The sequence below is a fragment of the Neopsephotus bourkii genome, unplaced genomic scaffold (genome assembly GCF_033783945.1).
Source record: "Neopsephotus bourkii isolate Nb327-2 ecotype Australia unplaced genomic scaffold, CSIRO-AGI_Nbou_v1 NB_71, whole genome shotgun sequence".
Lineage (NCBI taxonomy): Eukaryota > Metazoa > Chordata > Aves > Psittaciformes > Psittacidae > Neopsephotus > Neopsephotus bourkii.
In genome coordinates, this window is record NW_026900588.1 from 1,097,828 (window position 1) to 1,125,821 (window position 27,994).

The 27,994-nt window shown below is 41.9% G+C and overlaps 1 protein-coding gene across 2 annotated transcripts; it reads left to right on the forward strand.

Annotated features, from left to right (window-relative positions):
* The first annotated feature begins 6,043 nt into the window (after positions 1-6,043).
* LHCGR (luteinizing hormone/choriogonadotropin receptor) lies at positions 6,044-27,952 on the forward strand. Of its 2 annotated transcripts, XM_061353638.1 has the most exons (11): positions 6,044-6,216; positions 12,261-12,332; positions 14,363-14,437; positions 16,026-16,100; positions 16,651-16,725; positions 16,828-16,905; positions 19,170-19,238; positions 19,980-20,054; positions 21,181-21,366; positions 23,928-24,008; positions 26,587-27,952. In XM_061353638.1, the coding sequence occupies exons 1-11, from the start codon at positions 6,068-6,070 to the stop codon at positions 27,836-27,838; spliced, it is 2,187 nt and encodes a 728-aa protein (XP_061209622.1). In that variant the 5' UTR covers positions 6,044-6,067; the 3' UTR covers positions 27,839-27,952. The 2 variants fall into 2 exon arrangements, with proteins under 2 accessions (XP_061209622.1, XP_061209630.1); XM_061353646.1 differs by lacking the exon at positions 16,651-16,725.
* The last annotated feature ends 42 nt before the right edge of the window (positions 27,953-27,994 follow it).

The following is a 27,994-nucleotide window of genomic DNA, read 5'->3' on the forward strand; positions in this document are numbered from 1 at the left end:
CTTTCTTTAAAGCTACCAGGCACTGAATATGCAGGGAGAGAGTCTGGTTGTAAAGATAATTGAAAACATTCATCTTTCTCCATTTTGGCCTCACAATGTAACACACACACACATCTCCTCCATAAACATCATGTCTGTTCTAGCTCATTGCCTAAACAGCTGACAAACTCCATTAATCTGACGTTGAGTTGGGGTGGGATGGGAGAAAAGAAGCTGTGTATTTTGTAAGTTGTATAAGGACAAGCAGAAAAAGTTCCTACATGCTTTATCAGGATTAATGCATCTTTCTGACCGATGGCCAATTACACAACGTCCTGCACCCTTGAAGAGAATCACCCTTGGAAATACTGACCTTGAAATAATGTAACCTTAGTGGATGTCAGTGGAAGAGGTAGGAAAGCGAACAAGCTGAGGATGGATAACACTATTTCTTTTTGGAAGGAACACTAAGATTTGGAATTATTTTCCCTTATAAGTCTACAATCTGATTCAAGAACTTCAACTTTCATGAGCTCCCAAAAAAATACATTTACAATCTACTTCATAACGTTTAAGTAGTTTTTAATCAATACTGTATGGGCAGCTCTGATTTTACAATAGATTGTGAGCTATTGTTCTTACATAATGAACTTATATTAACTATTAAACCAATATTTAATTATTGAAATTACTGCAGTCTTTTTAGACTCTCTCCTATTCATTCCTGCATTGTCAGAATCACACAAGCTGGCCTGCACTATGCAGCAAGTGAAACACGATGTAATTGCAGCCCTTTTGAACCTGAAAGTCCATGAAATACCTGAACCACAATCTCAGGATCTAGGCAGCATGCCATTATTTTTTCATGCGGTATTCAAATATCATGGGAATGGCAAAGTGTACAAACCCCAGTGGAATGTTACCAATCTGGCTACATCTAGCATTAAAATAAAGAATATCCAATCTGACTAGGACCATTAAAAAGAGATCAAATATGCCATAGGTATCTTTTTTCCAGGGTGATGTGCCAAAACAGAGTCAGTAAGAGCATACACACAGATAAAATGAACAAGGTCGGGTGCAAAACTGCTTCTTACCTTATGAACTTCTGAAGTCACATTTTTATCTCATTTGCAGTGATGTTAATCCAGAGTTCAATCAAATTCAAATTTATGCTGTTATAAATGAGAGCAGAAGTTGGCTCTTAAATTATAGCAGCTAAGCACAACAGATTTTGTTTCCCTTGGAGTGTTTTTAAGCTCCTGATAAAGAGACAGCTTTTATGTCTGTATTAATCCCCTCTTCCTGAATTCAATGAGGTAAGCATCAAACACACACTCCGAAGTGAAGGGCTTCCTTCGTTTCTCATGGTGGCTTTAATGTATTTTTAAATAGTTTCTAAATCAGTGCATAATACATGCTAAAAGTGACAGAGGAATCAGGCTCAGACCTGACTCTGAATGGCTGTACCACCCTCTTTTGACATTTCAAGACAACAGACAAAAGATAAATAAGAATGCGAAAGAAAGTCTTTGGAAGAGGGGCTGCAAAACTACACTGTACTTAATTATTGGATTTGTGATCCAACTGACATAGAGATTAATGGATCAAAGGCCATGGGTTTTGCCATCTAGTGAAAAAAGCTTGCAACTCATCCTCCTTCAAACCTTATCCAGTCTTAAGGCTTTTGTTGCGCATCGTGTACATATATAAAGTCACAGCCTGCCTTTTCAGCTCAGTGCCTCTTCCAGGCACTCGGACTTCCTTGCAGACAAGGAGCCCCACCAGTCTCATTTAACACCTGCAAGTGTATAATTATGTATGGTTATAAATAAGTATGACTCAACTGGTACATCAGAGAACTAAGACTATGGCCCAAGTGAGAAAAATCCTACCTCCTCTAATCCACTTTTACCCTCCACAGTAGCTCTGGTCCCACCACTGGGACCCTGGGGTTAAATCCCCATTGCACTCATGGCCTCCACCTAAAAACACATAGTGCTCACAAGATGGTCATAGTCCTCTAATTCATAAAGACATATGCACTAACTGTACGACATCATTATTAATGAAGAACAAACAACCAGCTCCAGCAGTACATTGAAGGCATGCCCAGTAAAGCAGAGTTACACTCACAAACACCCAACCAGAGCCAGACTCTTTTCCAGCTGCTGGTGGAGGAGCCACAGGCCTTTTTCTCTCTCAGCATCCTTCCTCTAGGCTTTACTGGAGGTAAATCACAGGTTTATACACCCTGGCCAAGGCCCTTCCAAATAATTTAACAATTCTTTTTATTTTGTCAGGAGCTGCCAGAAGGCTGACAACAAACTGGGAAGAGAGAATTAATTATTAAGTAACAGGCTAAATAACAGAGACCTGCTTTCTATAGCAAGCTCTCCTATTAATCAGTACTTAGGAGTATGGATGTGGTCCAAAGTTAGCTACTACTTACTGTTTTGTGACTATAGTGACATATTTTTTACTAATGTCTTTACAAACACATTTCTTTTTGGAGTTTTAGGCCTGGTTAAGGCAAAAGACAGCAAAACATCAAATATGTGATAAAAAATAAAGCAATCGAACAGAAGGTTTGTGTTCAATTTGAAGCAGTACTTGACTAAGTTGGCTCAATCTTTGTCAGCTCTAATTCAGCTGTATCATAGTTCAGCATGTTGAGCAGTATATTAGCAGGGCTACAACTATTCTGGGATGTTTTAGGCAAGGCAAAGTTAATCTACAGAATAGAAATAATAAGGCATTTTGGGTTTAGTTCACTAAACTGCACAGAAGAGCACTGCAGCTTTCCAATACCACAGGGGAAAAAAACCCAAACCAGGCAGAAAGCAGCAGCTCCTCTGTTTTATATGGTAATTCAGTGAACAGTGTGAAGCACCTCAGAGCTGGGCACAAACTCATGTGATGCCATGCTGCCTATTACACCGTTCTCAGTACAACACCTACCCTTAGGATGAAGTATGCATTCAGGAATGATGGGACATGAATTACTGTTGCATCGTTATAAGTCTGCCTGCATGAAGGATCTGAAGCCAAGAAAGCATAATTCATCGTGACAGATGTGTGCAGCATCAGACGTTTCTAACAGAGTTTGGGTGGAAGAAATAGTGGAGCATCTGCGTGCTGCTCTGCTCTCCAGGCAGAAAGCACAATCCATGGCAGCATACATGCCCGCTGTTATCTTCTGGAAACTAGGAAAGCATATGCTATAGCAGATGCTGCACTGTGATGCCCACCACCTTGGATTCTGTTAAGGGCATTCAGCTAATTGTAAGGCTGTAATTAGTTGTGTTTTGTATCTCAAAAGCCATTTTTTCTACACATGAGTATTCCATTGGCACAGTTTCTCCGAGGAGCTGTAAAAGGCATGTAACAAATGGAGAAGGAGAGGAAAAGGTGGTAAATTAGAATAACTGGCCTAAACCGAGTCTACAATGACTGCAAGTCCTGGGTTGCTCCCCAAGAAAGTGGACTGACAGGTTGCAGCCCTGCTGTCAGATGTCAGGGTGAGAGACCTTGTACCAGCTCCTGCAAGCCAGATCTCTCAGTCCTTGCTCCATCAACCCCACATTTCAGATCAATGGAGGGAGGACCCACCGGGTTTTCTTGTTTATATTTTTCGGCTGTGCAGAGCAAACCTACAACCTGCAGCTGCAGCCCTGGCAGCTGTTACACTCCTGTGATTCCTGAGTGTGGAACGGCTCACGTACACTTCTGCACAGCAGCCTTGAGGCAAGGATTCAGGAAAGCATTCCAATATGTGTAAAGCAATTCCTCTGTCTGACAGTGCTCGAGCTGCACTGCGATGCACGTTATAGTTGGAGCTGGTTAGCTTGTGTATGGTCTGCAGTTTCATCTTTGGCAGTAGTGCAAACACACTATAGGCTGTATAGGCATTTCTGTTTCTTTACCTGCTTGCCTTTTGCCTTCAGTATTCTGACCTCTAAGTCAAGCGCCAGTGGCTATGAGGCATTTTGTGACTTAAGGTTCACCGAGGGTTGGATCTGTGCTGATAACAAGAAAGATCATAGAATCCCAGACTGGTTTGGGTTGGAAGGGACCTTAAAGCTCATCCAGTTCCAACCCTTTGCCATGGGCAGGACACCTTCCACTAGACCAGGTTGCTCCAAGCCCCATCCAACCTGGCCTTGAGCACTGCCAGGGATGGGGCAGCCACAGCTTCTCTGGGCAACCTGTGCCAGGGCCTCAACACCCTAACAAGGAAGAATTTCTTCCTAATGTCCAACCTAAATCTCCCCTCTGCCAGTTTAAAGCCATTCCACCTTGTCCTGTCCCTACCTGCCCTTGTAAAAAGTCCCTCTCCAGATTACCTGTAGGCCCCCATTAGGTATTGGAAAACTGCTTTGAAGACTCCCACCGCTTAAAGCAGAGTGGATGATGCTGAAAGAAGAAGGTTGAGTCAATGGTAGCACTCTCGAGGACAGTGAAGCAGGGCTTTGCCACCATACCTTCCTTGGCAAGATTTGGTTCCACTTCCCGATCTGGGTGGACACAGGTCATGGTGTTGAGGCCACCCCAGGTGAGCTGCTTAGCAACTGCTCACCATCTCCATCTCCCAGCTGCTGCTGAGAACACAGGGATGCCCCTGGACCCCACACGTCTCACACTTTAACGTCCTAAACACCAAATCCTGTAAAATGCTTTATTATTTGATTCCATGATTTTAAAGCAACAACTGAAAAAATCATTTCAGGCAAACCCCACATTGTGCTGAGTCATTCCCTCCTTCACACTTCGGATTTTTTCCTAGATACACTTGAAGACAGAGGTAGCTTTTGATGACATGTCCATACCCTTCTACTTAGCTTGCAAAATCTGCTTTGGGAAGCAATCATCTTTTGGGGGGGTTTGCTCCATCACTCGTCATAACTAGGGTAACTGATTTCTAACTGCATCTTCTAAAAGCTATTGTTGTAGTAATAAATAATAATAACAGCAGCAGCAATAATGATAGTTAGGTGCAAAACAGTCTCTTACAAAATGAATGGACCTTTGGGAAGATAAGTAGTCCTGAAAACATGATTAGTACTTCCACGCAAAGGGTATAATTGATCATAAAGTAATGAGACATGCACCCTGAAATGCCTCTCTTTGATGACTCTGCAGGCAAATTTTAATCCTTCATTAGCGATACAGAAGCTGTGCATAGAGCCATAAGAGAGTGTTTGACAGGGCCATTTGTATCCCAACACAACCCATACACTAACGAGGCTGCCATATCTGCACAATGAGCATTTACTCCATTAAGGCAAAACCAACTTATTTTCCCCCAGGTACAACCTCTCAGTAACACCAGACAAATGGGAGATTCCATGGCCCACACCTCCACCAGCTCAGCTTTCACACAGCACAATCTGATGCTGAGCTGAGCATGTTCTTTTCACCAATAATCCTGGCCATAGAACTCCTCTTGGAATCATAAAACAAATCATAGAATCACAGAATTATAGAATGCCTAATCTAAATCTGCCCCCTCAGGTTAAAGCCATTCCCCTCTGTCCTGTCATTACAGGCCCTTGTAAAAGTCCCTCTCCAGCTTTCTGTTTGGCCCCTTTAGGTATTGGAAGACTGTTCTAAGGTCTCTCCAAGCCTTCTCCAGGCTGAACGAGCCCAGCTCTCTCGGCCTGTGTCAACAGCAGAGGTGCTCCAGCCCTCACAGCATCTCCTGGCCTCCTCTGGACTTCCAACTGCACCATGTCCCTCCTGTGTTACTGCTCCCAGAGTCACCAGGGCAGAATAGAGGGTGAGAATCCCCTCTCTCAACCTGTCTTCACGTATGTGTTCCTAATGCTCCTACCAGGGCACTCCAGCAATGGAGGTGATGAGGGGACTCATGATGAGTCATCAAGAGAGAGGGCTTCTGCTTGCCACCTGTAGGCTTTGCACCCAACCTCACCACGAGCAGCACGCTGAAGCCCGAAGGGAGGGTGGGTACCGGGATGCGGCGGAGGGCGGCGAGCCCGCCCCGGGGCGGGGGCAGGAGGAGCCGGGGGCTCCGGCCGTGTCCAGCGGGCTGCGGGCTGGCAGAGCCGAGGGTGGATGCGCCCCGGCCATGGTCCCCGCGCTGCTGCCGCTCCTGCTGCTGCAGCCGCTGCTGCCCGCCGGGGCTGGCGGCCGCTGCCCGCCCCGCTGCGCCTGCACCCAGCGCGCCCTGCGCTGCCCACCGCCGAGGCAGGGGGCGCCCCCCGCGCCGGCCCGCGCGTAAGTACCGCGGGGAAAGGGGACTGGGACGGGCAGCGGGAGGGGTTTGGGCATCACTGACCCCGGGGAGGCGAGGAAAAGTGATGGGGCGCTTGGGGCTGGGGTTTTCTTGGGCTCGGAATGCTGCCGGGGAGGTGAAAGCCCAGGCGCGGAGTGTTCTCCCCGGCAAGAAGATGCGCGTCTTTCGGGACGTTCTCTCGGTGGGCAAAATGGGATGCTCTCAGAACCGCGTGGCACCAGTCCCGGTGGCAGAGGGAAGTTGGCAGAACTTTCAGTCTTGTCCCGTGGAGGCAGGAGGCACAAGCTTTCCTGTTCCAAAACCAGCACCTTGTAGTGCCATTGTTAACTTTAAACAAACCCGACTGAAAGATAGATATCTGGTCTTAAAGCTTCTGCCATTTCTGGGGGTTCTTTGCTTTTTCTTTCACAAATCCATCCGACTTCCTGCAAGTTCTTCTGCAAAAGCTTGTGCCATTTAATGCCCTCGATATTGAAGCACCAGAATCCTATCTTGTTGCCTCTTTTCAAGTTCCAACTCATTGACAAGTGAGTGGCTAATCATTTTCCCCTCTCTAGTAGTAAAAAAGCTGCTCTAAGTTTTGACAGGCTGTCTGGATTTCTATTGGGTGATCCATCATATCTTTCTGCCTAATGCACCTCTGGGAATTAGGGTTAAATTATAACAGTAGGGAATCACAGGCATTCCCTTATCCCACTCCCACATCACACTCCAAGGTCAGGATCTAGTAGACCAGACCAAATACTTGATATAGGTAGGTATTCAAGTGTTGTTGGGCTGTTCATGGGCTCAATTACAGCTCTGTTCTGAACAATCATGGCATCAAAATACATGATTTGGTGACCTACAGATACCCTAGTTATTGTTTCTAGGATCCCTCAGTTACCTGTGCATGACTTGAGAATGACAGGAGCATGACTTATGCCCCTTTTGGTAACAAAGCCTGTGTTTTCCAATTTTCATCTGATTTGTTTGTAAATTTAACATGCTTTTGAAATTCCCTAGAGATGATACTAACCCTGATCTCCTTTTCCCTTTCTCCTTGGCTTGAGGATTGATAAGAGAAAGAAACACTAATTCGTATTACTCTAGAGCCAACGTGAATCATTCCTCCAAAGTCAGTTCTTAGAAAACTTTCTATCCTGAATTGGTTTCTTCCTCATTTCACAGACTCACAGAATGGTTTAGGTTGGAAGGTACCTTAAAATTCATCTAGTTTCAACCCCCTGCTACGGGCAGAAACACCTTCCACTAGACTAGATTGCTCCAAGCCCTGTCCAGCCTGGCCTTGAACACTGCCAGGGATGGGGCATTCCACATTTTCCTGCGTTACCTTAGTGACAGAGAAAGCAGAGTCCATGCATGCTGGACAGACTCTCCACAGTTATTGCAACAAGCACATTTCTTCCCTGGTGTTTGTACCACAGGCAGAGCACACAGTGCATCAGTCACATCAAGGATCCCTGCAGCAGCAGAAACAAATGGAGGCTTAGTTTCTGCAGTGATTTAGCATGTTTGTTAGGACAATGCACATCACAGCCCAGAGAGGCTGTCAAAAGCTCTAAACTGACTTTTTTCTTTCCTTTTTTGGTTTACTCTTTTATTTTTCCTTTTCTATCACCACAAGAATAAGTGACATTAGTGGTCAGGTTAAGACAGATAATGGGCTTACGGCTGCTGCTAGTTACATTTCACTCAGATCAATGAGGTTAAATTATGGGTAAAAGTAAGAGAAGACTTTTTCCCTTCAAGCTTTAATATAATATTTAATCTTTATGATTGTGCACAAAGTCTAGACATTAGGCTGGCTGTAGAAACCAACTTTACAATCAGAAAAGATTCTGCTCAATACTCCTACAGAGAAAATATTTACACTTAGGTGTCAAAAAAATCCCTCTCTCAGTCTGACTTTGCAGACATGTCCAGCTCCTTCGTCTTCCCTCTCTCTTACTTCTATGGCTTTTCCAGCTTTGTTAGTACTGATTCCCTCTCCTTCCACACTTTACCAGTATTTTTAGCTCTCTTCTCCTGCTGCTCAGCTCTGTGTATGAGAAGCAAAGCAAGAGAAAGTTACTTTTGTTCCTGCGTAGCCATATCTGTACCTGTGGGCACCAGGAGAACTGCAGAATGGTGCTTGCTAAAGTCCTTACTACTGTGGTCAGTCAAGAAAATAAACACCGATATGTAACTCCAGCTACACCTGAGTAATTCAAGCCCTGATGCTGTAATGAGCCATGCTTTCAAATGTACCTCTGATAATTTTTTATATCCCAAGTATATACCCTGTAGGGAAATTTCAGCCATTTTTCTTCACCCGAGTTATTCTTGCCATGTCACATTATTGCTGGAAGAGTTTTCAAAATCATTAGAGTTCTGACAGGTTGCAGAATGATGAGTTTTATACAGTCCTGAATGGACCATATTTTTTCACAGGCTCCTGTTTTTAATTTGGACATTACACACATTACAAAAACCCTATAGAAACTCCATTATCCACACACCTTTTATGGCATTTTGGCTAGAGCAGCTGTTCATCTTCTAGCCTCAGCAGAAAAATAATCTTTCACACACCGTTATACTTTGAAACAAAACACGCTTTTCCTTCTTTTGAAGTCTTGTATATACTTTTGGGTTGTTTTTTCTTGGCAAAGTCTAAATGGATAGGCATCCAACTCCAGCTGTACAGTAATGGGCATTGGATACCTAATACCCTTCTGCCCCTCACAAAACTTCGCTTCACAGGGAGGTTCACTTTGCTGTGCCTGAGCGTCTGCCCCTGTATGCAGGGCTTCTGCGGTAGGGTGAATGGTACATCATTGGGCACCAAATTACCACGTACCAAATCCAAAGCTTTCTGGCAAGAGCCTGAAGAAGTAGACAGCTTTACCATATCTTCATTGGGAGCACATCTGGTTCTTTGGAATTGACAGAGGAATTCCATTTCATGACCAAATTGTCTTTCATAAGAGATAATGAATCACCCATCATCATCTAGGGGAAAGTACTCTCTAGCTGCTTGTGTAATATATCCAGCATCATATTTCACATTTCAGGTAGATAATGCCCCATATACAGGGCTTTAAAAATCAATGTAAAGTGACAACATTTTCCATTGTCCCCAGAAGCTGATAAAAATCCTAGGTAGATGACGGGGTTTCAGTGTTAATTTCTATCAACATTCCCAATCCTTCTGAGTTAAGTCCAAGGGCACCACAGAATAAAAGTTTGCCACTCCCAGCAGGAGCCTACCTTATGGATTCACTTTTTGGGCATTAGAAAGATGAGTAATCCTATAAAATAAAGTAACTAAAATATAAGAGCCTTCTACAACAGGATGACAGCATTGATGGATAAGGCTTTAAATTGAAAGAGGGGAGATTTAGATTAGATATTAGGCGAAATTCTTCCCTGTGAGGGTGCTGAGGCACTGGCACAGGTTGCCCAGAGAACCTGTGGCTGCTCCATCCCTGGCAGTGTTCAAGGCCAGGCTGGACAGTGCTTGGAGAAACCTGGTCTCGTGGAAGGAGTCCCTGCCCATGGCAGGGGTTGGAACTGGATGAGCTTTAAGGTCCCTTCCAACCCAAACCAGGCTATGACTCCTGTAATTCCTGATAGCACCTGCTTGATTTTCATTGTGAACTATCAAAGTTATGTTCAATAGCAAAGACATCACATGAGATAAGGCCTCACTTCACTTGGCACTCTGGAAAGAATTTAAGCCTGCAACAGGCACTTCTAAACTCTATCAACCTAAATGCTTATACATATACACAGACTGGATTGTGCTTAACAAACTAGAGGATCTTCTTCAAAATATGTAAGTATAGAGACATCCAAATTAAAACATTTCCCTTTAATACAGGCAGGTTTCAAAACCTGCCTCAAGGTAAGTTTTCACCTCAAGGTAAAAACTATGAAGGTAAAGCAGACAAGTATATGGACGGAAACATTCGCATTTTTGGTGAATTTAAGATGTCTTTATCAATGTGGAAGCATCTGTGTGTGCTACACCAGTATTTTGAGGATTAAGAGAAGGCTGATTATGAATTGCCTTTTTCCTTTGTTCTTGCTGTTTTGTGAGATGCTTAATGGGACAATGTAATGTCAATGCAGATGAGTTCACAGTTCCAGCTATCAAGGTGAACTCACAAGAATGAAAACCCAAAACCCAATGAAGCTGAAATACAGAATGGATTGAGTGCCATGATGCAGCATAGGTACTGTACATGTTAAATGTTCTGGGTCATCCCAGTTAAATTTAATCACATAGCTAAGATGCCTAAGCTCAGAGCACCATTGTCAAAGGCTTTCTGCTAGCAGGGAGTGGGCCACTCCAAGCCACACACTGCTCACAGGCACATCACAGGGAGGTAGGAGGCTCTGGGATCAATATTTTGATGTAATTAGAAAGCAAGACCTGGTTTTATTTTTCCACTTTCAGTTACATTTCTATTTCTTGTGTAAATGATAATACTTTTTTGGCAGACAATTTCACAACAGGCATGTTTTATTTTCCAAGGAGTCCCGGCTGATGGTGCAGATGTGGGAAGTTCCTGTTGCCAGGGTTATAGAGCATTATTTGTGAGGTTATTGCTCAGCTTCTACTTTTTACTTCTTCTTGAAGTTCTTTTCCTTTTGGCTCAGAACACTGAGTGCTATTTCAGGTTATCTCTACCTGTCTGTCCTCTCAGGGACAAATACATTTTTCCAGGCATTTAGTTTCATTTCTGATTTAACCAAACCTCACACACAACAAAACATGCCAGTGTTCATCTAGACACAGTGGCATGAAAAACACACATATCCTTATAGCATTCCTATTAGGGTTGTTATTCCCAGTTTGCTGAATTAAATCAAAGTGCAAGGAAACTAAATGATCTGCCCTAAATCATACAGACTGTTTGGAACATAGCTAGGAATTGGCTGCCAGGTTCCTTAGCACATCTAGATTTGTAACTCCAAGACATACATGGGTTTTGCAGCCTGCCACTATATTGTGTAGGCATGACACATGTATATAAAATACATATATATTAAAAAGTTGATAAACATTTTTAATTGCCTTCGTATAAAAGGTCATGCCACCAAAGGGGAGAAAGAAAAAGCATGTTATATGAATAGCATGGAAACATTTCAGTCTAAACCTTGAGGGGCAGTTTTAAGGATGGAAATCAAATATCTCTGACTAATTATAAAGCAAAATGGAGCTATTATCTGTCTGCACAGAGATAATGTCTTGAAATATGTTAAATATTTTCCTCTGCCCATTATCAGGGACAGTACGGCCATGGGTAGATATATTAGCTGGTAAAAGTACTGTGATTCAGATGTGGAGTAGAATGGTAAAATGCAGATCTGTCTCCCACATCATTATTAACTTCTTAGTCTAAGTAAAAAATTAAGGACAATACATGCTTGCTTTTAATCAGCTAACCAGACTGATGCAACTCATTTGAAAACAGAATGATAAAAACCCAACATATCAGGCCTGATTTGGATTTCTTCTACGCTTGTACACAGCCAGACCACTGACAGTGAATGTAGGGTGCCATGGTGCAGCATTACAGGGATGCTGCTGGGACGAAAGCATGGTCCAGCAAATGCAAAGATACTGTTTTATACAGAAAACTTTACAAGGCAGCCAACTTCTTCTGAGGAACAAACTTTAAACAAGCCTATAGCTTCCTTTGTGAATGTAGCTGCTCACTTCCACCAGGCTATTAATTTACTTACTACATTATGATTATTATTGATTTGATGGTGATTAGTCTCAAATTTATGCTGTTGAGGAACTGCCTCAATATCCTTTAAATTCCATTTAGCTGAGATCAATGGTAAATGGATCAGGCCCCAGAGGTGCAGAGAACTGCAGGCAAACTGAAGTGGCATTATCATAGAATGGTTTGGGTTGGAAGGGACCTTAAAGAATTATGCTTTATTGGTTTTCTCCCTATCATAATGGTAAAATGGCTAAACAAGGAAACCCCATGCCTTACAATCCCTTCCTCCCTCTCTTCTTTTTCAGATCATTTACTCATCTCCCCATAAAAGTAATCCCATCACACGCATTTGAAGGACTTAGAGATGCCTTCATCATGTAAGTTGACAACATTTTCCCCATGCTTTTCCTTAATTTTTCACTAGAAGTTCTACCATAAATCTCCACCCCAGACAACATCTTTTCCCAGTAATATGAAAATGTGTTGCTAAAACATACATAGGTGAAAGAAAAAAAACAAAAAACCACCGGGAAAGGATAAATACAGCATTTATTTTCTTACAAGCAGTATGTAAAAGACTCTTTGAAAAGGTGTGATTTTTATCAGATGTTTAACAGTGAAACATAATTAATAGTGAAACATTAGTCATGTCAGAGAGAACTGGGTACAGCTTAACAGCTGATGATAGGTGCTTTTGATTGGCAGAGGAGATAGATTTTTATCATCCATCATTACCACTGCAATGATAGCTATGGCATTCTGTAATTATACATTTACATAATACCCAAATGAGGTATTTCTTTGGTGTTTTGCACCAAGAGATAAGCTTGGGAGGGAGATCAGCAGGACTGAACCTGTTTCTCGGATCTTTTGGTTTACATATGCTGTAATTTTGCACGCTGGGTCTACAATGCTTCCCTCCCTTGGCTTTGTACCTATTTTATATCAAGAACTCAGACCGTAAAGCTCACCTGAGCACTCTTGCCACTACTGAAATAGAACATTATTTGTTGTTATTCCAGCTGAAAGATGGCATGCTGGAGTCTCCATTATGTATTATTTTTTTACTTTATCTGAGTGGTGTCTAAAGGACAAAGCTAGTGACCACCACCACAAGAGGACAGTGCAGAACCTAAGGAGGAGCACCAATGATGCCACTTTCTTTTCAAGGAGCACTTTTCATAACTTCTCTTCACCTATGAAAAGCACATAGTCCACCATATATTAAAATATGTGCTAGATGTTACATAATTTACTTTCAAGTAAAAAAAAAAAAAGAAAGTAGAAAACTTTTTCAGGATGCCTTCTTGAAGGTAAAGACTTGAAGGATGAGGGAAATGCAAATGCCTGAATAGACTCAGCTGGAACTCACTGGTTAAACAATTCTGGTCAAATTAAAAATGTGTTACTGTAGCTCTAGGAAGTAGAAAACAAGCTGAACTCTGCTGCGTGTATTCCACTGCAATAAAGTATGATTGCAAAACCCAAGCACACTGTATTCTTGCATTCACTTGCATCTGAATGATTAATGGGGATTTAACCATTTTCAGATAGGAGATCAACTTAAACCTATGAAGTTTTTCCTACCTGAATGACTTGAGGCTAAACTTGCCTAAGCTGTATGCATATCCTGTTCTTCAGAGAATATTTTGTTCACTGACATTTTCCCTTTGATAAAGAGAATTTAATTGATTACTTTGTGTCCTTTTAATGGATCTCTCCAAATTAACAGCATAGAAATCGATGTATTTGTCTGAAGCAAATCTATAGAACACTTCATAATTATATTGAGATTTAGTGTTACTTTGAAGAATGCACATTTTAAAATCATTTTTAGTTTAATCTCTAAATCATCTATTTGGCAACTGATCACCCTCTGCAAATCAAATGATAAATTATTCTTACTACCATCAGTCATTCCAACATATGTAAATGGTAACCCAGTGGCAGACAAGAGGGATCCCATGGAAGGAGCATGTTTCAGACCCCAGACCTGCAAGTCTCTTCAAGTTTTGCCAGCAGGCACTGACCTCACCAGCCCCTGAGTCTCTAAGGATCAGGTGCCCAGCAGGCCACCTGCCCTACATCTATCCTTCATTTATGAGTAACTAGTGTAATACCAAAAATAACACAGTTTACTGAGAAGATGGGAATTTGCTGTTACAGAGCAACTTACTCCAAAGTGTTGGCATTCCATTTGACCAAGGTTGCAACAGGCTGGTCTCTCTCAATCCCAGCTGGCACAGGCTCTCAAGTAGTCTGGGGTGATGCATGGACAGTGCTGCCAAACAGAATTGGTGGGGAGGTTGAACACCTCTGCATAAAAGGAGGAACTACAAAGTGGAAAGCTGACTTCTGGCATCTTTTCTGCTAATACATTGCTTTGTGTCTGACTTTTTCATTACAGTGAAATCTCTCAGAGTGACTCCCTGGAGAGAATAGAAGCGAGTGCATTTGACAGCCTTCCCACTTTGTCTGAAATGTAAGCGCCAGTTAAAAAAAAAAAGGCATCCATGTCATGATTTAGGATCATCAAGGAATAAGCAGTCTGCAGAGAACTATTCTTGGACCAAATCTTTCTCCATTACTTCGCTTGGCTTTGGATTAGATCTATGATGAGAAACATTTCTCTCCAAAGTACCATATGAAATAGCGAGCACTGCGTAAGGTCTAGCCTTGGAGAGCTAAATCATGCAAAGACATCCATGCATAGAGAGTACTACTGCTTACAGTGAGCTCAACAGCAGGAGCAGAGCTCTGTCTAATTCTGCTGGCACTATTAAGATTTCTAACCAGGGAAATAATTCCAGATGACGATGAGAAAAATCTTCCTTTATGAAGATGCAGTTCTCAAAGCCCTACAGTATTTAAGTATAGCTGCTTAGTATGCATAGCTCTTCTTTTGAGCGCTAAAACACTACTCAAACAGAACGTGTACTGATTTTAAACTTGACCCACATAGCACAGGCACCTGAGTGAGTTAAAGGCAATGACTAGGAGAATGTTCTGAAATATTTAGTGAAATTGGAAACTGTAAATCTGATTCGGTAACTCATTACTGCCTTTTTCATATAGCATGATCAGTGAGTGCCTTAAAAATGGTGTCACTGACTGAGAAAAACTCCATCTCTTTTTTTTTTTCCTTACATGTGAAATCCATTAAAGTCAGTTACTCACATAAGCAATAGATACAGATTTATCCAGCTCTGACTGGGTCCAACTTCCACTAGAATCAGTGGTGGGTTTAGGGAAGGAATAAAAGATTTGACCCCATGCATTCACCTACATTTTGTGGATAGCTTGTCATTTACCTTTCCTCCAAAACCAAAAAGGTAAGCAAGACCATTAAAGAGCTACAGGCTAGAAAGTAAACCTTTTTGACTCTGCTCCACATCTGCTGCCTCACGTTGCAAGGGCCTGATGTTCCAAGCTGCATTCTAGGCCACTTCTAATGGATGATCAAGGTAAGTGGGTTCAATGGCATTCCTGAATTTCAACTCTTATTGCAATTTCACATGCTAAAACCTTTGAATTTTGTAAATTATCCATAGGGAGGGAGCTGGGCTACAGATACTGTGCTTTTATGCAAACATAGTTTTAGCAGACAGTACAGATGCAAAAAGTGTTACTTGATCAAGAGGTGCTGCCCATTTTTTGAGTGACCAGTAGGAAACACTACTTCTCACACACTTACCTTCATCTCTCGGTTTCTGCAGATCTAAGTAGGCATCTAGTGTTATTAGCCACTGCTCTAAGGGAGTCCATGGTACTCTAAGAGGTTAAACCCCCTCAGGAACTGCCTTTCCTGGCTAGGCAGGGCATCAGTCATATAATTGAAACAAGGGATAATGCAGCTGTTATCTTTTGCCAGCTACCTAACAACTGCAGGCCATTTTTATTACCAATAGTGCTTCAAAATGCACTCATAGTGTATCTGTAGAAGGTTGGTTCACAGCAAGAGAACCTTCTGCCATATTCTGCAGTTGGCTGTTTTCTGACAAAGGAAAAAATTCAGGACCCTCCCACATGTATAACAATTATCATCCTGACATATTTTCCCTTCATTACAGATTAATCCTGAACATGAAAAATCTGTTGCACATCGAGGATGGCGCATTCAGAAACCTTCCAAGGCTAAAATACTTGTAAGGAAGAAAGAAAGAATTCTGTTTCTTTTCTGGTTTTCCTCCCTCTATAGGAATAGACAAATAAAGGGGTATAAGGCAAAAAAAAAGGTTTTCATGCATTACAGTACACCAGGAATACATACATTATTTACTGTGCAGTTAACCAATAGTGAGGTCTGTCAACAGGCAACAAAATAACAACCCAGGACAGTAACAGACAGAAAAGTAGTAAAGCCTGAACATTAGTTCTGCTAAGTGCTTATTTCTAGAATAAAGCTTTCAGACTGACAAGGTACTATGCAAAAGGGGTAACTAAAATCTACTCCTTGTGCTTAATGTAGAGAGAACAGACACTGCTTCTCCAGAACACTGCTTGAGGATGCTACAAAACTTAATATTTACAGGCCTTACAAACACACTTGGAGCATACTTAAAAGTTATTATATTTGAACTCACCTTTTAATGCACTGTTTAATGCATGTTAAACACATAACTACTGAGTTGGCTTTTTGTTGCATCCACTGTGGTAATCTTTCCTCCTGTAAATAGGAATTATGCCTTTTTCTAGGAGCATCTGTAACACTGGAATAAGACAATTTCCAGACCTGACGCAGATCTTCTCATTAGAAGCTTACTTTATTTTGTAAGTAGAGACCCAACCTAACACAGCTGTCTTTGCCACCTTCTTCTTCCTGGATCACTGACAGAAATACCTTTGTTTTTTGATACATTTTTCTTCCCAAAGGGAGCTCTGTGATAACTTGCGTATGACAACCATCCCGCAGAATGCTTTCCGGGGGATGAACAATGAATCACTGACACTGTGAGTAAAATAATCCTACCTCCAGTTCCTTCCGCAGCAGTAACACTTCTGCTTGAGGAAAGCTTTATAAAGCTTGAAGTTTGGCGACATAAAAATCTGGAAATTAAGATCCATGCAATATGTGTCTGAATTGTGAGTTAAACTTGAAATTCTTGGGAAACGGAGGGGTGTTCTTCAAGCTGAAGAGGTGGGTTTCATCCAGAAGCTAACTTTACTTAGGAAAGGAAATAGGAGGAGGAATCCAAATCCTCATCTTCCACGCACTGTGGTTTTTAAATCTACCATCAACAGGACATGAACATCGCAAGCTGGATGTCAAAATCTCTCTTCTCCCTACAGGGATATGGTTTCTTGAAACAGTGCTTTCAGGGACCAACCAGGCTGAAAGTGCTGACCTAACAGTGCTAAGCTTTAGCTGCACAGGGTCCCTCCAAAGGACAGGAAAGGAAAGAAGAAATTGGTGCAAAGTACCAGTGTTTGTTGTTACCCTGATTTCTTTTGACAGCAATTCCCATAAGTCTCCACATCCAAGACTTTCCTTTTAGCAAACTGGATTCATTCGTACAGCCACCTGTGAGAAGATTTGATGCTAGGTGAGATGCCCTACCTGAGGAATACAAAAAGCAGCAGAAAGCCAAAGTGTCATCAGCCAGCACAGCAAGAACCATGTGGATTTCACAGCACCCTTATTCTCACAAAAACTTCCACAAATAAATGCTGAAATAGGGAAAAATATCACAGACTAAGCCTCTCTGCAGGACGTGCCCAAAATTCAGGTCTCCTGAGGCAATAGAAGCAGAAAAACATGTAAGGGAAAAAAGAACTGCAGTTGACAAAATTAGGCCCTTCATCAGGCTGTTGTGCAGGCACGAGAGCGATTTTGACATAGAATTTATGTACTGGCCAATACCTTGTGAAACCATTAAAGAGACTGAGCATAAATGTGACTGAAGACTACTACTATGCAATGTTAAAGAGGAGCAATTGCTTAGATTAGGGCATCATTTCCTCTTATGAATCTCTTTTCCTACCAACAAGTTCTACGAAAGAAATTCAGCAGAATTATGATTCTGTTAAAGGTGCAAGAAAATGAACATAAAAGAGATGGAGAAAGGTGCTTAACATTTTTACTGTAACCCTAAAGTGTATTAAGTGGGAGGGAGTCTAAGTCAGGAAACAGCCAATGATCAATTTTTCCCATCCTTTTGTGATAGGGAGCTCACCATTAGAAGAACGGGATTAGCTTGCTAGCAGGTTCCTAATTGTACAGCTACATCTTAACTCCACCCCATGTGCTTAACTGTAATTAGCTGAAGCAACTCTTGTTACAGCATAGTCTGGTGAAACACAAGTAATCTATGAAGATATAGAGTAATAGCTTTTTCTACAAATAGCTAATTCAGTTTTTCCTACAATTAGTGTTTCATGTGTTTCTCCTCTCCAGGCTGAACAAGCCTAGCTTGCTCAGCCTGTCTCCACAGCAGAGATGCTCCAGCACTCAGCATCTTCATGGCCTCCTCTGAACACACTTGAGCAGGTCCATATCACAAATGGATTTACCTCAGTGAAATCAGACCCATAGGCTAGATACCCTAATAAAGGAAAAGAGACGGACTTAGGTGCAGCAGAGCCCAGCCTTTAGGGTGGGGAATCAAGAGAACCTAGGGCAGCACAGGAGACAGCAGGTTTTCCACAGCAAAACTCAAGCCTGGCAACAGTACTCTGGAGGAGCTGACAGCTCACTGGCCACTAGATGATGCACAACTCACTCCTGCCTCTCTGCAAAGCTGTCTCTTGGGCTGCTGGAAGATTTCTCTACGTGGGATCTACAACGCAGCAGTATCCTCCAGGCTTCAGAGCTGACACTTCTCTAGCACTTGCAGTCTTTCATTAACACTTGTTGACACCACAACATCCAGGTCTTCTGTCTCCAGGCTGGTGTCTGTGTGCCAGGCACTTCCCTGTACTAATGTCTTGTTTCAGGATCTCAGCCCAAGATAGGCAGAGGTGAGCCCTTCAGAGAGGGAGGATCTGTTCATGAGCAGTTCTCTTATACAGCTAAACAGAAAGGTGCTTAGGGTATTTAAGCTCCGCCTTCTTAATTTTAGAGTTAACTTAAGTCATGCAATAGTTACCCTTGTTCTTTCTAAGCAGGCCCTCTAATCATTAAAATGAATGCAGCATTGAGATTTTAAACCTGTAATACATAACATAACCTCATCTTTTCCCAATCTTTTCCCCTTATATGTTTTTTTAATCCCCAGCAAATTGTATAAAAACGGATTTGAAGATATCCACAGCCACGCCTTCAATGGGACAAAGCTGAATCAATTGTGAGTACGTTTCCCCTCCTCACTATTTCTTTTTTAACAGTAAATAATAGTTCTAATATAGTAAAGATGCTTCCTTCAGTCTAAGTGACTGCATTTCCTGATATCCATTAGAAAACTGATGTTTCAGTGTCACTCAGTTGTTAATCCTGCAGTACTTAGTGCTTTTCCTGAAACACTATTCCTTAGAGAACACTGCAGGTTTTGTGAGAAAAACTCATTATTTTTAATAAAATTTCATAAATTTCTAAACTTAGCAGCAATGGTAGAAAGCTTGAAACTGCAGCCCAAACTGAAGAACCTACTTTTCATATCTGGAAACATCAATCATTTCTAAATCACCCTCACATGCTCTAGGACTAGCCTCTTCATTTGGGCAAAACTTCTGCTGCATTTTTGGACACTGCTACTGCCACAAAGGAACCAGACTGGTTGTTCTTGGTCTAAGTCAGAAGAAATCAGAAATTATCAGAATTAAGCGATAAAGGTCTGATGGCATCAGCAGAGGGAAAGGCCACATGAGAAGTATAAGCACTCCCAAGCTAGATATTGCAACAACTTCTGTGGAGAGAGAAAAGACTGAGAGAGAGAGGACAAATCATAGAATGGTTTGGGTTGGAAGGGACCTTGGAGATCATCCAGTTCCAACCCCCTGTCACAGGCAGGAACACCTTCCACTAGACCAGGTTGCTCAAAGTCTCATCAAAATACAGATGTAAAGAGAGTTCATGTTTGATTCCACAGAATCCTGAGGGACAATAAGAATCTCAGGCGGATACACAACAATGCCCTGAGAGGGGCCACAGGGCCAGATGTCCTGTAAGTATCCATTGCTCCACTGTCTATGTTTATAGGTGTCCCATGGGAAGGGTGCTGTGCCACGTGGGCTTTGTCATCTCAGCAAATATGGGCTTTGAATCTAGAAGGAGACTTGATCTCTTACCCTCTAGTTGTAAAATGGAAGCATGTCAATGAGATGCATGAAATTAGAGGGCGAAAGGCTGCCTGCACCATAAGAAATGCAGATCAGCCAGTTCTAGCACTGGCATTGACCTCCATCTCTTAGATATTTCAGCCTTTGCTTTATTTGTGTCGGGTTCTCCTGATCTTATTCCTATGCCTTATATTCTGACACTGCAAGCCAACTTGTCTTTTGGTAGGATAAGTACGTTTTTAAAATGTATTATTTCAGAATTTGGTTATAAAAATAAATGTTGAATGTATATTATAAGCCTGTGCTGAATTAAACACATTATCCTCCTCATGATTTATCAATCAATTACTGGAGGGGTGAACTGACTGTAACACCATGTGATAAAACACAATGGGTGGTTATGTAAGTAGCTCTCGGTGTCGCACATGCCATTTTGTTCTTTTTATTGGTGCTTTAAAGTACATGGCACTACTACCATCACTTTCACGGTTGTAGCCTTTTTTCCCCTGACACTGAAAATCCTTACTCGTGTTGATAGCCTTTCCTCACACAAACAGCCCTCTGAAGTTACCCTAAGCCAAGCTGCTTAAGTTGGTCTTGGCAAGAATGACAGAATCGTTTATGTGTTTTAATTAATAACTTTAATTAAAACATCTAGAACAACCCTTCGGAGCCAAGCAGAGAGCCAAGAGGGTGATTTATTTGTTAGCTGGCTGGAAAGTCACATTCACCTCTTCCCTCTTCCTCTCTCCGGCCTAAACTGCCATCCCTCATTCTGCGTGGTGGTACAGCCCTTGGAGCAGTGGGTTTTGATTTCCTCAGGAAAAAATGAACACCTTGCCTCACTGGGGTTCTTGTAGTTTCACAGGCCACTTTTCTGAGCAGGGTACCAGGTGCTGAAGTAGATTTGCAGACTTAGACCTTTGTGAAAAACCAAGTTGCTGCTACCTACTGTCATGCTTTGGTGGTTTCTTTTGTATATACAAAAAGAGAATACTTTCTATTTCACAGGGATATTTCTTCAACAGCCCTAGAGTCCCTGCCTAGCTACGGGCTTGAGGCCATTCAAGTCCTAAATGCAACGTCATCATACTCATTAAAGAGACTGCCACCACTGGATAAATTCAGCAGCCTTGTGGAAGCTGTTCTAACGTATCCCAGCCACTGCTGTGCTTTTCAAAATCTAAGGACAGAAAAGTAAGTTCAAGTAGCTCATTATTGTATTGCAGTACTTCAATAGCTCAAAAATGGCAATTTTTCTTTATTCAGCTCACAAGGTTTGATTATCCTTATTCCAGTGCCAAGGAAGCTTGTACGTGATACATATCAAGGCCTCATATGAAACAACAGATCTCTGCTAAAGCCAAGAAAATGATCCCCATTTATTTTAGAATTGAAATGGATCCCATCCTGTGGCCAGGATCTGCCAGCAGGAATATTATTTTAAGTTTGCTTAAAGCTTCTATTCTAATTAAAAAGCCCACTGGGGCATGCAAGATAGATAGATCTCCATCAACACAGCATGTTGCCCTAAAAAAAAAAAATCCCACTGTAGCCTTCAGCTATGTAGCTTATCTAATACAGGCAATATGATGACCTAGTAGAAGAGGCAGCTTTCAGCTACCCCTTGAAATTAGGACCTGACATATGCTTACAGAAAGAGGTTACTCGGTGTAGTTCCAGTCATTTCAGATAATAGACAGTATTGTTCTTCCCACAGTTGGAAATTGTGGCACAGAGAGCTTTGCGTCTGCCAATTCAGGCAGTCAGTGAGGCAACTGGAGCTAATTTTCCAGCATTCTTGTTTCAAAAAAATCAACCCTCAGTAGGCTTTAGGCAGCCAAAGCAGCTCCAAATTAGTTTAAGCTATGAGGATGTCTCAATTCTCATCTGTCTCAAATGAAGGCTACAGAAAAGACATACTGAGCAGTCATTTGTGAGAAGCCTGGTCTGTGTGACTTGCATGTCATTGCATCAGGACTATGTTGCAAAGGCAGGAGTAGAAGCCCATTTTTTCAGGTAAAATTAGGGGTGATGGTATGCTTTCTCTGCCTACCTCATTTTATTAAATGGTTCCTGTTTCTGCAAGAATAGAGCAAAGATTCTACAGTCAAGGTTTTTCCATTGCTTCCAAACTCTGATTCAGTCCCAGATGAAGTCTCTGAGTATATTAAATGCAGAGGCAACTGTGAAGAGGGAAAAAAATCAGATGAAGATAACCAGGTTTCTGATGTTGTATTAATTTTAAAGTGTTTGACTTTGCAATGTGATCATAACCTATGAAAATAGGGGTGCTTTAGTAAGTCACTATATTTATATTTATACTTACATTTAGTAACTATTTCCTTAGTAAACTGGTGGAAAAAAAACAACCTGCAAATCAAGAAACTGGACTGCGCTCCTAACGGGGCATCAGCAGGGTTCGGAGCAGTGCTGATGCATCAGGTATCTGCACAGCCTTAGCTACTGGAAAAACCTGTATAAGCAATGGGCTGTTATGTTCTATACGGCCAGCTACTACAAAAGAATGAGAAGCAGATCTCTGGCTGCTTTTCTTGTCACCTACTGATGACAGCAGAAGACCACAGAGACAGGCCTCCCAAGACCTTCCCAGCTTACATAGGGAAGAGACTTTGTGTGGTTATGCATTCTCATGTTCACATGCCTGTTTCTGTCTCCTTCTACCACCTTCTCTATCCTGTACTCTACATAATCATCTCACCCAGTTTTTACTGTTCCTGCCCCATGTCCTACTCCTTAACACCTATAGACTTCACTCTCTGCCTAGTGAGATATGGTGACATAGTCTTACTTACATCTGACTGGGCAAGCAGGTTCACTTGAGACAGCACCACAGACATAAGGGAAATAAAATCCTCACACCAAACATTCTTGAGATTTCTAGGGTACAGTTGTGTTGTGCTCATTCCCTGAGGCATGTCAATAGAAGGCAGCATTCAGTCCCTTTCTTCCACTGGCCTGAATGCAGGGAAAAAAAAGAAGGCAGCAGGTAACTTCAAAGAAAATAATACAAGAAAGAAAACCCAGCTTCTGTTGCCATCTTATTATTGATAAGCATCACACAGGGGTTGGTATCTTTTTCCTCTCATTTTACATAAAACTTTCTTGCGAGCACACAAAAACAACTTAGTTGTTTTGCTGGCTCTTTCTACTATTGGAGCATGAGGTCAGACAAAGCCATTTCCATTCACACTGGTAGAGTAGCTGGGCCATGCTTCCAACACCTCAAAAACCAGAAATTTTACCAAATACATCATCCTTCAACTTGTACTTTTCAAATTGCTTTACTTCCACCATGTAAAGTCTCCCTCCAGATCTCAAACAGTTGTTAAAAATAGAGAATCTGGCCAGCTTTCCAGATTTGTTAATATGCATTTCTCTAAAAGCTGGCATAACTGCTGTCATTCGTGGTGGAGAATCTGGCCCACTTCAATGCAGTATTTCATAAGGCAAACCATAGCTTTTAGTTTCAGTGCAAATTCTTTTGCTATAAAAAACTGGATCATAAACAATAACCAAGCTGAAAGACCATCCTTAAGCTCCCCATGAGGTACTGCTTACTGTCACAGTATTTGAAGCCTTCTTCTCCCCACTTTCAGAAGTCTAAATGAATATTCACACTGCTGTGAAGCCAACTCTAGCTTACCTTACGTATCTGCGAAGATCACTTGCAGAGAAGGTGAGAATTTGGCCAAAATCCAGGCTGCAGCTCAACTTTCTTTTCATTCTTCTTTCAGACAAAATTCCTTGCTTTCCATTTTCGACAAGTTCTCCAAAGAGTGTGAAAGCACCATGAGGAAACCAACTAATGAAATGTTGTAAGTACCTCTCTGCATGCAGATGCTGGAAGTAGCAAATATGGACTTCCCCCTCCTTTTGTTTGTGTGTTTTTCCTAGAACAGCAGGTCTTTTGCTGCCAGTTCAGTCACCCTTATAAATTGCACAGTGGTAATTTTACTATCATTAAACCAAGATTTGTGATTTTGATGTTCAAAAGGAAAGGGAAAAAAAAAAGTAATTTCATGAGCTTTACTTATTCTAGCTTCTCTTCTGAATTCTTGAAAGACTTTCAAAACAGTGATTAAATATTTAAGGAAGTTAACAGCCTACAAGGAGACTTTTCATGCCCTGAGATAATTGCAGTTGTTTGCATGATTCAAAGAAGAGCTGCTACTGTTAATATTTTTTTCCTATAAAAGAATAATTACAATTCTGTATATCAGTATTTTCCCTTGACAGAAGTAGAGTCCCTGAGTTAGAAGTGTGATAACCCCATGCAGTTGTTTTACTGCTTCTAAATGCATCTTTCCATATCATCACAGTTCTGTTTCACAGTGTTCAGAGGGAGAGTGAGAAAGGCTAACATCAAAACTGTTGCATTGGCCATGCTGGTTGACACAGGCTCTAAACCAGTATGTAATGGAGAAATTTAAGGATTTGCTACTATTTATCCCTCTGCAGCTAAATGGGAGGCCTTGGGATTTCTCAGCAGCCCTGAAATGGGGTTGGAGCATTGTAAAGTCTAGAAAAAACAAGGTTACAGTCACAAAATTCCAACAGCTAAATACAGCTGAAGTGTGATCGATTCACTGGGGTGCTGACTTCCTTGGACATTATCCTGTTTGCTGGTCTCCTGCAAACAAGAACTCCCACACTTGCCATTTGGTTTTATTTGGCCTGTTGTAAAGCAACAGCTGCCTTGATTCTCCTGTCACTGCTTCTCATCTGCTGCATGCCTGCATCTCCTCTGCATGCCTCTCTCAATCCGTCCTGTCCATTCTACTTCTAACCACAAAACTGAAGCACTTCAGGACTACAAAAAGGCAAAGTCTACACAGTCAATGGCACCAAGAATATATTGCCTCTATCAGGGGTGCCTTTGGGGAGAAGCAAGGTGAAGCAAGAAGGTAAACACAGAGCATTAGACCATGTTACAAAGGTGAGGGAAGTGACACCCCACTGAGGAACGTGATCACACAAATCAGCACTGACTATGCCAGAGAAATCCCTCTGCTTCAGATTAGCATCTGTTGCATTCCCACTGTGCAGTAACTAGTCTGCCCAGTCTATCGGCTTCTGAAGATTTTGCTTTGCTGAGTCCCAACTCCAGCAATTCACTGAGCAGACATTAAACAGATGGAAGTAAGGTCGTGATTCATGAGCAGAACTGGCTGCAAGTTGCAATGTTTGGAAAACCACAGCAGAAATCAGCTGAAAGTCCCAAGCTCTCATTAGAAAACCACAAAACAAACCAACCAGCTTGCACATGGCAGCATGTTTACATGGCCTCTCACAAATCAAAATAATTTTATATTCATAAATAGAAACAAATACATTCCCTGCTCTTCCAGTTTAAGCCAGGCGAGTAAAAGCAAGACATTGGGCAGTTTTTCATGTAAGGAGAGAAGAGGTAGGATAACAAGATTTGTACGTTATTTGCCCAACAGGAATAGCTGAAAAGCAGCTCAGCTTCATTTGCCAGTTAAGACCCTGCTCCAGAAAAACAGTTTAAAGTACATGCTTCAGTGGATGTGGAAGTTTAAGCATGTATTTAAGTTATCCCAAAGCTACCAGTTTTCTGAAGATTTGTCCTCGGTAGAGATACTTTCCATGTTTCACACTGCAGATTGTCTGCCCACCAAACACTCTGTCAGGATAATTGGGTAGTTGTGAAAGAGGTACCTCTGCTGGCAGGGAATCAGAAGAGATAGTATTTGCTTTTAAAATGCTTCTTCTTTGATAGCCTTATCCCCCCACTATTGGTGACCTGGATATTAGAGAGGTCTATTTTAAATACCTAAAACATTTATAGTTAGGCATAAAGGTCCAGTCTAAACTTAATATATTCCTAGCCATCTGGTTAACTGTGCATTTCTACTCCTCACTTTATAATACTGTGAACATAAAATACCTCAACACTTCCCGAGTCATACATACTCTCAGGACTTTGTTTAGTAAGTGCATTTCCTAAGGGAGGGTAATGATGTGCTGTTAAAATCCTTAGGTTACTTTAGTTTGGCTTCTAGAACTGTCTGATAAACCTATACACATAAAACCTATAATCCATCAATGCAAGTGTTACTGTAGTTTGAACTGCAGTCTACTGGCAGCATGAGAACAATGGCTCACTTACAAAGCAATCAAGGTAAAGTACTTAACAAATAAATAAGTTGTATAAGAAAGCATTCCTGTGGATGTGACTGTGACCTTTGCTGCTCTTGAAGGCTGCTACCCATAAACAGGCCTCCTTACAAGGCTTCATTATATGTAAACACCCTGTAGAAACACAAGTAGTAACTGATTTAAAACAAGTTATCTGTTGTATTTTATAAGAGAGTGCAAGCAGCATGTAACAAACAGCTCACTTCCATTTGTGGGGGTTTGTTTTTTTGATAGTTATAGAGACGGCTCTTACAACACATCACTGTGGTCAGCAGAAAAAAGCATGTACCCATTCGCAACAGATGAAGAAACCTCTCCTTACAGTTACTCGGCCATTTTCAATGACGGCGAAATGACAGGCGGCTTCGACTTTGAGTATGACTTTTGTCAGCCTAAAATACTCACATGCACTCCAGAACCAGATGCATTTAATCCCTGTGAAGACATCCTGGGATACAGCTTTCTCCGAGTCCTGATCTGGTTCATAAACATCCTTGCCATTGCTGGCAATTTCACTGTGCTCCTCGTTCTCATCACCAGCCATTACAAGCTCACCGTTCCTCGCTTCCTCATGTGCAACCTCTCCTTTGCAGATTTTTGCATGGGGCTGTATCTGCTGCTCATTGCCTCTGTTGATGCCCAGACCAGCGGTCAGTACTACAACCACGCCATAGACTGGCAAACGGGCAGTGGCTGCAGCGCTGCCGGCTTTTTCACCGTGTTTGCAAGCGAGCTCTCGGTGTACACGCTGACTGTAATCACTGTAGAGAGGTGGCACACCATCACCTACGCCATGCAGCTGGACAGAAAGCTACGGCTGAGGCATGCTGTGCCCATCATGCTCGGAGGCTGGATATTCTCTATTTTAATAGCAGTGCTGCCCCTCTTAGGGATCAGCAGTTACATGAAGGTCAGCATTTGTTTACCCATGGATATTGAAACGGGTCTTTCCCAAGCTTATATACTGCTGATCTTAGTGCTAAATGTTGTTGCCTTCATTGTCATTTGTGCTTGCTACATTAAGATTTACATAGCTGTTCAGAATCCAGAGCTGGTAGCTGCCAATAAAGATACCAAGGTCGCTAAGAGAATGGCAATACTGATCTTCACAGATTTTACCTGCATGGCCCCCATCTCCTTTTTTGCCATATCTGCTGCCTTCAAGGTACCTCTCATCACAGTGACAAACTCCAAGATCTTGCTGGTTCTATTTTACCCCGTCAACTCCTGTGCAAACCCATTTCTCTACGCAATTTTCACCAAAGCATTTCGAAGGGATTTCTTTCTACTGATGAGCAAGCTTGGTTGCTGCAAGAGCAGAGCAGAGCTTTACAGGATGAATTATTTCTCTGCTTATACCTCCAACTGCAAGAACGGCAGCTCAGCCACAGCCCCCAGCAAAGTCTCACAAGCACTGCTGCTCTTGTCAGCGTTAGAGAAGCCATATCCTGCAGCAGGGGAGAAGATGTCTTACAACAAAAATTAAACCGGAGCCAGTAGATGCAGCACTTTGCAAGGCCAGTTGTAATTATTCTAGTGACTACAGATTATTTTGTAATAGCTTGAACACTTCACAATAAATAAAAATGCTGATCGAGAATTCTTATGCAGTGCAACTGTTTTGACATTCACAGTGATATTT

Excerpts from the sequence above, each read along its gene's own strand:
- LHCGR (XM_061353638.1), top strand. The coding sequence starts at position 6,068 with ATGGTCCCCGCGCTGCTGCCGCTCCTGCTGCTGCAGCCGCTGCTGCCC. Across the intron at positions 12,333-14,362 it reads CTTAGAGATGCCTTCATCAT|TGAAATCTCTCAGAGTGACT; the intron begins GTAAGTTGACAA and ends TTTTCATTACAG. Across the intron at positions 16,726-16,827 it reads TTAGAAGCTTACTTTATTTT|GGAGCTCTGTGATAACTTGC; the intron begins GTAAGTAGAGAC and ends TTCTTCCCAAAG.